Genomic DNA, 12,175 nt, shown 5'->3' with positions numbered 1-12,175 from the left:
GGCTCAGTAATGCGCTCCGGATTTGTGGCTCGCATCCACTGGGACCTCAGGTCCGCGACGAACAGCGCTGCGCTGCTCCGGTGTGACCATACACCAGCACTGCCAGTTTAACAAAAACGCTGTTAATTAATAATTGAAGTCAATCCTTACTTATAAATGCGAAAGTAACTCTGTCTGTCTATCTCTCTCGCTTTCACGCTGAAACCACTGAACCGATTTAAATGAAATTTGGTACACGGATAGTCTAGACCCGGACATAGGACATAGGCTACTTTTTAATGCGAAAAAAGGGTTGTAAGGGGCTGAAGGGGGAGATGAAATGTTATTTAGAAGTATTGTCATTTTACGCGGACGAAATCGCGGGCGCAGCTAGTACTTTAATATATATATATATATATATAATGAATGATAGATATACGTGTAAAAATTACGTGTCACGTTGTTTGTCCACTATGGACTCCTAAGCTACTGAACCGATTTCAAATTTGATTTGCACATTGTGTGCAATTTGATCCAACTTGAATGATCGGATAGCTTACATCTCAATTTAGGGGTGCAATATTATTTTATTTAAGAACCTTAGCCACAGCAACGCGAGGCCGGGTCTGTAATATAATAAAATCACGTGACCTAGAAAGTATAGTTATCTAACTACTGAAGGTAGTAATGATTTTTTTGGTAATCTATACATCTATACATAAAATAAAATTGGAGTGTCTGTTTGTAATATTGAAATAACTGTTTTTACTACATGTATATGAACGTGCATACACCAAAATATTTTTACAATTTTTGTTTTTTAATTTTGAAATGCCTGGACTGATCTTTCAAAAGCTATTATTATTATTACATCATGTAATAAGGAGTTCTTTAGGCTACTTTTATTTTAGAAAAATAAAGTATAATTCCACGCGGACGAAGTCGCGGGTACAGCTAGTAACTCCTATCTTTGGTGCAATGTATAACCGTAGTGGTGGATCTATTATCAGATTTCTCAGTGTGCTTTACACGACATATTATGCGACGACTGAAAATTAAATCTTTGTACGGCGATACGACGTGACCGAAGAACTGAGTTAATATTAATTCAAACTCCCATCGTGATCTATGTTTTTTAATTTTTAACATATCTCTAAATTATATTGTATTTCACTACATAATATTCTTTATCTATATCTACTTAAATCTTTAGAAGATTTTGATGCGGTTTATTTTAATAGATAGAGTGATTCTAGAGGAAGGTTTATATATATAACTAGCTTTTGCCTGCGGCTTCGCTCGCGTTAATTTATCCCCTTAGGGTTGGAATTTATCAAAATCTTTTCTTAGGGGATGCCTATGTCACAGTGGCTTTATGCATGCAAAGTCTCAGCCCGATCGGTTTAAAATTGACAAAGTTTCATACAAACTTTCATCCCCTATTTTATCCCCTTGGGAGTAGAATTAATCAAAATCCTTTCTTTATTAATCAAATTTCAGCCCGATCTGTCCAGTGGCTTGGGCTGTGCGTTGATAGATCACTATGTCAGTCACCTTTGAGTTATATATATTTAGATAGATGTACACCCGTGCGAAGCCGGGGCGAGTTGTTAGTAATCTATATTAACAAAAGGTTCAATAGAAAATAAGTAAATTGATGAATATCTAAAGCGGTCGAGCAAATAGGGACCACCGGTCTTGGACGAGTCAAATATATATTTTTTTTATTTAAAATATTCTCAAACATAAGTCACGAGAGCTAAAAATGATTTAAAGAATTTCATTTGAATTATTGTTCTGGCGTCAGTTCTCACAAATTTTGTGTAACTAATGAATGCAATAAAGGAATCGCAAATTAGGCTTTTGAAAAATATACATTGAATTCCGGGAGGGCGCGCGGGGACCGATTAACGGTGCGGCATAATTTGTTCGGTTAATTTGAAAAATGTTTGTAATACTTAAGAATTCAGGAATCGAAATACGTTAATCAGACTGAAACTTGTAATTTCCTACGTAATTCGTAGACGATAGACATGCGGCGTTTTTTTTTTTTTTTTTTTTGCTATCAGTTACGTTGATAATGTTCATGTTATTATTAACCATGGCGTGTGTAAATTTCAAGAAAAACACAGTTAACTTTATTAATTAAAAAACTAAAAATATCAACTTACTCTTACTGTCAGTAGTTCAGATGTGAGGATTCCTTTTCTAAGTTTAGCATTGCATTTGGTTGCATTGTGCATATATAGCTGAAACTAAATAATTAGCAATAAATAATAAGTAATTCAATTGAGTTTTTTGCCAGTTCTTCTCAATCAATTATAATATAAAAAATTTTACAAAATTGATGCTGAGGGTTCATCAAAGAACATTTGTGATAGTACGTTGCTTCAATCTTCAAGTCTGGATGGCGTCGAATTGCTAAATAAATAACTTTATCAGATTTTATAATTTGAATTTAACTAGAAAATATCGGCAGACAAGCTTCGCTTACAAGGTTCGTGGAAGACTGCAGGTTTTTCCGCACGAATGCACTGTTATGAACATTTGACCATCATATGTAACTGTACCAACATAGGCCTTACAGTGAACAGATTTATATAAAGTTATTTAAGTTGCAGAAATAAACATGTTACACTTTAATATGACATTGTTATTGGTTTTTAACAATATGAATAACAATCATTGCCCCTCGTCAAATCTATATATATATACTAGCTGTCCCGGCAAACGTTGTTTTGCCTTAGATAAAAAAAAGATTAGGGGTGGACTACCCCTAATATTTAGGGCGATGAAAAATAGATGTTGGCCGATTCTCAGACTTACTCAATACGCTCACAAAATTTCATGAGAATCGGTCAAGCCGTTTCGGAGGAGTATGGGAACGAATACTGTAACACGAGAATTTTATATATAAGATAATGAACTGCTGTTCGTTAGTCTCGCTAAAACACGAGAACGCTGAACCGATTTGGTTAATTTTAGTCTTGATATATTCGTGGAAGTCCAGGGAACGTTGATATAATATGAAGAAATTGCGTGTAAAATAGTAAAAACAACAATTTTATTTTCGCATACAAACTGCTGATACCTGTCAAACAGGGTGCGTTCAGATATTTATTGCGTAACTAAACATCAAAAAACCTTTGACATATTTAATTTTGAGGCGAGATGGAGTTGGTCACTAGTTAATAATAAAATAAACTTAATTAAATAATTCAGTAAATGTTTAAAATGTTTTTTATTAAATGCGTATGGTGCATAGTAGTGAGTCGTCGGTTGGTTCTGGCGGCGTTGTTCTTTGGTGGCTGGAGGCGCGGGTCCCCTGCGGGGGTGTCCTGCGACCCTCGTCTCGCGGCCGGCCTCATCTGCGAGGGCTCGTCTTCGGTCGGCGTACCCGACCTCCTATTAGGAATGTTCGATATTTAATTAAAGTGCGTTTTTGGCGATCCGCCTCCGACGTGCCTCCGCTCAGGCACAATTAAATTTTATTGGAGCTAATCGAAACTTAAGCCTGTATTAAATAGACAAAGATTACGTGCCGGCACCATCCCCACACTAAGTGAACAACACTACTTATAGCATATATTTATATATATCGTATATATAAAATTCTCGTGTCACAATGGTAGTTACCATGCTCCTCTGAAACGGCATGACCGATTTTTATGAAATTTTATATGCATATTCAGTAAGTCTGAGAATCGGCTACTATCTATTTTTCATACCCCTAAGTGATAAGGATTGTCCACCCCTAACATTTTTTTTTGGGCACATTTTTTTATTTATATTTTTTTATTATGTGTCATTAAAAATACATACAACCCAAAATTTTTACCCTTCAACATTAACCCCTATTTTTTAATAGCGATTATATATAACGGTTTAAACGAATATTGCATACATTAGCCTGTATTAACAGTACAGGACAATGAGTGAGTGGTGAGTGGTGAGTGGTGAGTGGTGAGGCACTGTGACTGTCCTGTCGGTGGTGACGTGTGTTGCATGTGGCGGACAGCGGGTGCGGGGGGCGGGTCTCGTCGCCGCGACATCGTTTTCGCGTGGCCTTCTACTTTTTGTTGCGTACAACCCTTGGGTGTCCCTCATGCCCCATATCATTTCCACTTACGTGATGACAGCCCTATGCCACTTTTTGCCAAGATTTAACGATTTGCATGAGTTTTTATTAACCCCGGCTGTGGATGACATATTAACGACTTGAACACAAGAAAACGGGAAAATGTTTCGAACGTTTAAATATCACAGATAGGTAACTATTGAAACATATCTTAAGGGTTGTGCACAGCTGATTATATGTGTAGTAGTCATTCATAACGTATAGGAACATAGACAATTTGTAAATAAACTGGCTTTTAAAAAACAAGTTATTCAATTGAGTTTCTTGCCAGTTCTTCTCAATTGGATCTATATACCAAACTGGACGGTAGGGAAAAAAATAAAATTATCATGTAAAAATTGGACGTTCATAAGCGGCTAAAATGTCCTACATGAATAAATGATTTTTGTGTTTGAATTTGAATTTGATACGGTAAGATCTATGCCTTTATTTCAACAAAAACGTTTTCATATTTTGTTTGTATTGTTTTTTTTTCATATTTTAGTAGTATCTATCTACTTACCGTGTTTATATAATTTCGCTACCTCATACTGGCATATGCCCGTTATTGTACCATACCGAGCAATATAAACACGCAGCGAGTCCCCCACTAGATGTGGTGAACAAATTGCATTTCTAAGCTGGCAATATCTCCACAGATAACACAACACCGCCCTCGGCCTATTCACTGCCGACCCTGATGAAATGGGGGTGAAAGCCGAAACAACGCGACGCAAAAAGTGCTATGTCGCAATCGGTGCGACTTCTGACGTAAGACGGAAACTTACCGGGTGCCAATTTATAAAAAATCACACAAATACATCTGACTATCTTACCTATTAAATCTTATGGAAAGAAGAAGAAATTATTCAAAAACCAATACAATTATATGTTACATTATAATAACGTATCTATTACTTACGTATATATAACTTTACAAACTCGGTGGTCTAGCGGTCTAGCACACCGCTTTACGACCGATGGTCGCGGGTTCGATTCCTCGCACGGCACAAACATTTGTATTCATGAGTATGATTGTTTGTATCGGTCTGAGTGTTTTCTATGTATAATATGTATGTAGGTATTTACAAAAAAAAATCTATGTATATGTATCAGTTATCTAGTACCCATAACACAAGCTTTAGGTAGCTTAACTTGGGTCTAGATGGCGCTGTGTAAATTGTCCTGAGATTATTATTATTATTATTTACAAACTTAAATTAATTTTATACGATACGTGTATCTAACGATAGCATGCCAAAATATGCAGAAAGCAGACTTGCAAATAAACTGAAAATGCTAAGTTCAAGATGACCATGTTCATAAAGATAAGTAACTACCACCGGACTGTGCCTAAGCTTGATCGTCACCTACGCTATGTGAAAACTATATTTCATAAAGTTATTTCTGTCTTCAGACAATGTTAAAGTAGTGTACTTCGGGTTGATATTCCTTTACATGACGGCACCGTCACCCGACCACGCCGCGCCGCGCTGCGTGGTCGTCATTCGACACTTTGAGACGACTTCTGTGCAGCTTCCTTAATTTGTTGGTGCGGACAAACAGCGCTCTCTTCAACTGATAAAAACTGTTTGCACACGTAATTGAATGCGAAATGAATTGCGCAGATCAAAGATGGCACGTCTCGGCCCGCATCGCAGCCAGCGGGCGAGGGCGCCACCGGCATCTTACTTTACGATGTTTTAATTTATTTCAAAAAGACGCTCAGCCCGGGGCCGGCCCGATCCCGGCGGCTTAGCGTTCAAAGTGCCGCCTTCGTTTTCCCAAAATTTCCTCTTTATGTTAGACGTCATCCCACTTCGGGTAATGTTAGCAGTCATATTTCACGAACAAAGGTAACAATAGGATAATAAAGTGCGGTCATAATCCGCCGCACAAAGGCGCGACGCGATGGTCCACAGGTGACTCGCCACACACCACTCGCCGGACAGAAATAGGAATAATCTTTATTCAAATAAACTTACTTCCATTTGGACGTTCGTAGTCATCTCAGGGTGCAGAGTTTATAGTCCATACCTCTTCTGCTGCCACTTTGAAATGTTTCAACGATTTAAATTAATAGTATTAACAAGTACATGCAGTAGCTAATATATATATACTATTGACTCTTCCATTACAATATAATCATACAACCACAGTTTCATGATAGACCTCTGTACCGCAGGTCCATCAACGAGTTAATTTATGAATGTAACACTGCGGGTGTTTTACATTTTACACACGAGTAAAGTAGTATTAATATCTTGAGAGTACCGCCGCTGGATATGCGAATCGGATAGTAAATATGATACAGTATGGATCTAGTGAGACTGCTATAATGTTCTCACAATAAATTTAGAGCAGCGGGGTACGTCGAAACCACATTCCCTCCACATAACAGTCATTAACGTCGTAATTAAACTTTGATTTGGGAGTGCCGCCGTTATTAGGCACACGGCCCACTCGCTCGCATATGAATGCTATCTGATACGGATCGAAACCATGCCAATACCAATTTTGTACTAGGGGTATAAGACACAAAATGATTTGAAGAGCTCTCCGTCACGAAGGCCATCGGGGACCTGCGTCAAGAGGCGACAGCTGTCACATCGGGAATCACTTGCATCGCACTTCGTTAAATTGTGATGAAGTTCAAATCGCGCTCCCAGCCTTCTTGTGACGAGTGGCCACCGTGTCAAACGCTACGTATACTCGCATACGAGCCAATTGCCCCTATATGATCATGTCACACGGGGACCACTTGTTCGTAATTTCACATTTTTATCGCCCCATATTAATTGAAATTAGAAATTAAATTGGATCTTCATTCAATTTGTTTAATATTGTACTAAATAGAATTGCAGCCTGGTGCAGACTGACAATTAGATATCTGAACCTAGAAGGAAACTATATGTACAATGTTTTTTAACTTATTGATGGAATCACTACTACCTACTACTAGTTTGATTTTTAAGTTCATTCCCGTACAGTATGTTCCTAGAATATTTACATTCAAATTCAAATTCAAAAATCATTTATTCATGTAAGTCATTTTAGTCGCTTATGAACGTAAAATTTTTTACATTATAATTTTAATTTTTTCCGCCAATTTATTTACAATATATATTTATATAGGTGTTAATGTCTAACATACTATACCCCCAATAGTTCGAGCCTAATATTGAGAAGTTATTATTTTAAATTGCATACATCTGTGGAAATCTATACTAATATAAATTTATTCACGTTCACAGGACCTCCAGGGCCGCCCGGCAAGAGAGGCAAAAAGGGCAAGAAAGGAGACCCGGGCGAACCTGGACCACCGGTGAGTATACCGAGTACTGACCTCGCTGTCCGCAATTTTTTATACAATCCTGAGAAATCCTGATCGGAATTCGAAATCTATTTAAATAGTAGATACGTTATTACAGACAGATATGTATTCTAGGGTTGTCAACTTTATTTGACAAAAAAAACGTATAAACTGGTTTAGATAGGAAAAAATAAAATATTTTTCAAATTGTATGTTTTTATTAAAAAGTATTTTCGTGTGATTTTAACACTAGAGCTGTGTCAAATGTCACAACTCACAATTCACATCTAACTTTTCGTTCAGTAATTATAAATCGTTAAGTACCCATAATGAGTATGTTGTTTTACGCATCACAGTGAAGGTTGAAAATAAAGTATTTTTGCATACTTTATTTGTATGTAAAACTATAAAGTATAATTACCAAAAATAAAGTAGGATACGTTGTTATAAAGTATGGTTGGCAACCCTAATGTGTTCCACACTGCATCACGAAAAGGTTGCAAGTGGGTGGAAATTTAGGGTAGAGGTCATATCAGTATCTACACTACTACATTTTATGCTGTATTCATGGTATGATACCGCACAGAGCATACCATTATGGCTAAGGTGATACGTCTCATGCCTTGGCATTTCTAAGGACTAAGGTGTATGTGCTATATGCCTACAAGCTTTCACACTCTCCAAACCAGAACACAACGTATAAGGACTTTAAAAATGAGTTAAAAGATAAACTTGTGTGCTTCCGAACTTCGTTCAAGTCCCAATAACACAATAACCGAGAGTCGTTAATCTTAAATAATATTATTTACTAGCTGTACACGCGACTTCGCGTGGAATTTAACATTATTTTTCTAAAATAAAAGTAGCCTAAGTTACTTCTTATTATATCAGCTACCTGTCAAAAAAAGTCCCGTCAAAATCGGTACAGCCATTTCAGAGATTAGCCGGAACAAACATACAGACAGACAGACAAAAATTGTATAAAATATTACTTTGGTGTATGTACCGTATTTATTTTCATATGCATGTATATTAATTGTATTAGTTTTCCATATTTGTTTCGAGTAATTTTCCGATGGAAATAATTTCCACCAATTTTGTGAGTTAAAATATCTATTAAGAAACCAAACTATTTCAGCTATAAAAACACAGAAATACATAATTGGTTATTTAAATTAAACATTATGTAAACGTTAATTAATATACAAGTGTTTATTTAATTAAATTCAGAGTACAAGGAACCTGTTGCAAACTCTTTGCACATTTTTATGTTTATTTACTGAAATGTGGGCGATAGAATGAGTGGATTGTATGTGTGATGTAAATCAAACAATGGATAGAAAATGGTAAATACTTATAATGAAGATACCTGTACAAACGGTTGGAAGGCAAAAGTGACAATAAAAAAATATTACAATTCTATAAAGAAAATACATTTACAATAATCTCAGGACAGTTAATCTCTCTAAAGCTTGTGTTATGGCTACTAGACAACTTATAAAAATACTTAAATTTTTTTAAAATGCATACATAATATACCTACATAGAAAACACCCAGACCGATATAAACAATCATACTCATGAATACAAATGTTTGTGCCGTAAAATTCAAAATTGATAGAAAAATGAACATATAAAGATGTGTAAAGAGCTTGCAACAGAATATTTAGTATGTTTGTCAGACCTTATATATATATATATCATATACTTACATATACCGACATAGTCACATATTGTTAATTTAGTATTGTTTGTTTTTGTTGTGACAAATTACAATTAGCACTGCGCAATAACACAAACTGATACGGCCAGTGTTATGTACAGTCCACTCTAATTTTATTGTGACTTTAGATAGATATATAGATAATTTATTTGCTTCAACATTTACAACAACAGTACAAATGTTCGCCTCGTATTCAGGGGGCATGCAAATTATAATTCATAACAATTACCTTTACAATTAAATAACATTATAAATAAGAATATTAAATGTCAGGTCAATTCTCGCAAAGAGTATCCGCATTGATTATTATTTGTTATGATTTTTTGTACATTTATTTTATAGTATTGTACTGTATGTACATTTATCGTTGTTCAGTAGTTTTATTTTATTTTTGTTTATTTCGTTTTCAGGGTTTAACTGGGGCGGCAGGAAAAAATGGATTTCCGGTATTTAATTTCAAAGTTTTATTATTTTCTTATTTTTTATCAATACCCCTTCGTTTACGTACTCACCGATCATTACCTCTGATGATTCTTTATTTATTAACCCTATTTTCATTCTTGCGCGCCCTCTATTGTGGAGTGGTAGTAACTACCTAACACAGAGCTCGAGCAGTGACTTTAACGGTACGAGCAGTATTCAAACTATAATAAAGTACCGATAGATGTCGCGAGAACAACTTTAGAGGGCATTATATTAATTTTTCAATTCATCTGTTTCATATTTTGATCTACTCAAGTCTTTATTTTTCATATCTTTTACTATTTTTCTGCGGTGTGTTGTACCCGGATATGACGTTTCAGGGGAGCAAAGGCGATAAAGGCGAGCGAGGTTTCATGGTAAGATCCGGGCGTGTCCGGGCGAATTAATTAGTGTTAGAACTAGACCCCGGTCCCCGCCCTCGCCTGTGTAGTGTACCAGCCCCTACTGTAGTACACCCACTAACTCATCAGCTCCTTACAACTTTTGCACAAAGATGTTTTAGACTATCGTTTAGAGATCGCGTCGATTTTTTTAGCGTTACTTTTAATGTTTATACCTTTAGACCGATAAGTAACCGTGAAATTATAAAAATCGTCATAGAATAGAATAGAATAGAAAATCATTTATTCAAATAAACTTAATTTAAGCGCTTTTGAATAGTCATAACAATTTGTTTTTTATCTACCACTCGTTCGGAAAGCTGTCTCATCACAAGAAGAACGAGCAAGAAACTTGTGTGTTGCTCTTTTAAATAATCCTTGTAAGTTTACATTTACAAGTCGAAACGTGTGAATACAAACTACCAACAAGCACTAATTTTTTGGGTCAAATATAATCATGCAATAAGATTAAATCAGTCGTAGTGATAAGAGCAGACCAGTCCCTACAAGCAGCACTCGTTCACGAGTATGACGGATGAGCCAGCCATCACTGCGCTCGACCATATTTTAGGGAGCCCATTGACCCGGCCCACCACGCCGCCACATGTCTGGACATTTTAGTGAGCATGACTACTCATTCCACACGACCACGTCACAGCTACAAAAATTACTATATGGTAGTTACAGTATTCGCACTTTACATAAGGATGCATGCGGCAATCAATACAAAAGCCGCTACGCTATCATATATCAAGAAAGCAGTATGAAAATTAAAATTATAACGTTGTCCGCAAATAAACTTATTCTTGCTATATATTGCTATCATCTATAAATTCATCTATCTTATAATAGGCTTTTTTACATAACATTTGTTTAATATAAGATTTGAATTGCCTCTCTGTAAGATTTAGCGTAGACTCTGGCAGTTTATTATAGAATCTTACGCAATTACCATAAAATGAATTACTAACTTTGTGTAGACGGCATTTCGGTAAAATTAGCTTATTTTTATTGCGTAAGTTTCTACTTGTACAGTCTTTAAGTTTCTTGAAACTATCTAAGTTTTTCCTTGTATACATAATATTTTCATAAATGTACTGTGAGGCAACGGTGAGGATATTTGATTGTTTAAAGCATTGACGTAATGACTCTCTAGAACCCATACCATAAATAGAACGTATGGCTCTCTTTTGTAAAATAAATATAGTATTTATATCGGCAGCTTTACCCCATAGCAGTATGCCATATGACATAATGCTATGGAAATAACTAAAATATACAAGTTTTGCCGTCGCCACGTCTGTTAATTGCCTTATCCTTCTAATTGCATAAGCAGCAGAACTAAGTCTACTGGCTAATTTTGAAATATGGGGCCCCCATTGTAACTTCGAGTCCACTGTTATTCCTAAAAAAACTGTATCATTAACAAAATTTACTATTTCATCATTAAGCAATAGCTGCGTATTTACTTGTTTTACATTAGGCAGCGTGAATTTAATGCACTTAGTTTTGTTGGAGTTCAATAATAGATTATTACATGTGAACCAATTTAGTATAGCAGAGATAGCATAATTTACATCGTCTAATTGATTACATTGGCGAACAATTTTAAACACTAACGAAGTATCATCCGCAAATAACACTATGTCTGCAACTTTCTCTACCATGTAGGGAAGGTCATTTATATAAATTAAAAAGAGAAATGGGCCTAATATTGAACCTTGAGGAACGCCCATTTTTATATTAGTTCCCTTAGACTTTACACCATCAATATCTACAGTTTGCACCCTATCCTCTAGATAAGTTTTCATTAGTTTCATTGGTTTCATTCATTATTTCATAATTCTCAAAATCGTAAAAAAATCTTTATTGATATATTTGTTAAACACTATACGAGCTGTGTTTCCCGTCAGTTCTTCTCATCTCGAAATAATTCCGACCTGGCGGTAGATTTGACATATCATAAGAGTCTGTAATAGACCTACACGAATAAAGATATTTTAAATTTTATGAACTGTTCAATATGATGTATGTTCTACATGACATTATATTATATTTGTGGCTGTAAATACGGACAACCAAAGCGTAAATAAACTATAAGCTAATCGACTATGATTACTTAACCGCAAATTCATTAGTTTCCTCGTACCAAGTGATGGTAGCAGCGCGACGGGCGTCGC

General features: G+C 35.7%; 1 protein-coding gene across 1 annotated transcript in view; it reads left to right on the top strand.

Annotated features, from left to right (window-relative positions):
- Positions 1-12,175, top strand: part of LOC131841399 (collagen alpha-1(XXIII) chain-like) — a 361,871-nt gene that overhangs the window by 325,363 nt on the left and 24,333 nt on the right. Inside the window, exons 2-4 of the mRNA XM_059189714.1 lie at positions 7,351-7,421; positions 9,543-9,578; positions 9,936-9,971. Coding sequence (XP_059045697.1) covers positions 7,351-7,421; positions 9,543-9,578; positions 9,936-9,971 — 143 coding nt within the window. The remainder of the gene's footprint in view (positions 1-7,350; positions 7,422-9,542; positions 9,579-9,935; positions 9,972-12,175) is intronic.

The sequence above is a fragment of the Achroia grisella genome, unplaced genomic scaffold (assembly GCF_030625045.1).
Source record: "Achroia grisella isolate CSIRO2021 unplaced genomic scaffold, CSIRO_AGI_Agris_v1 utg1668, whole genome shotgun sequence".
Lineage (NCBI taxonomy): Eukaryota > Metazoa > Arthropoda > Insecta > Lepidoptera > Pyralidae > Achroia > Achroia grisella.
The sequence above is the reverse complement of the archived record's forward strand: the minus strand, read 5'-3'. Positions and strand labels throughout refer to the sequence as shown.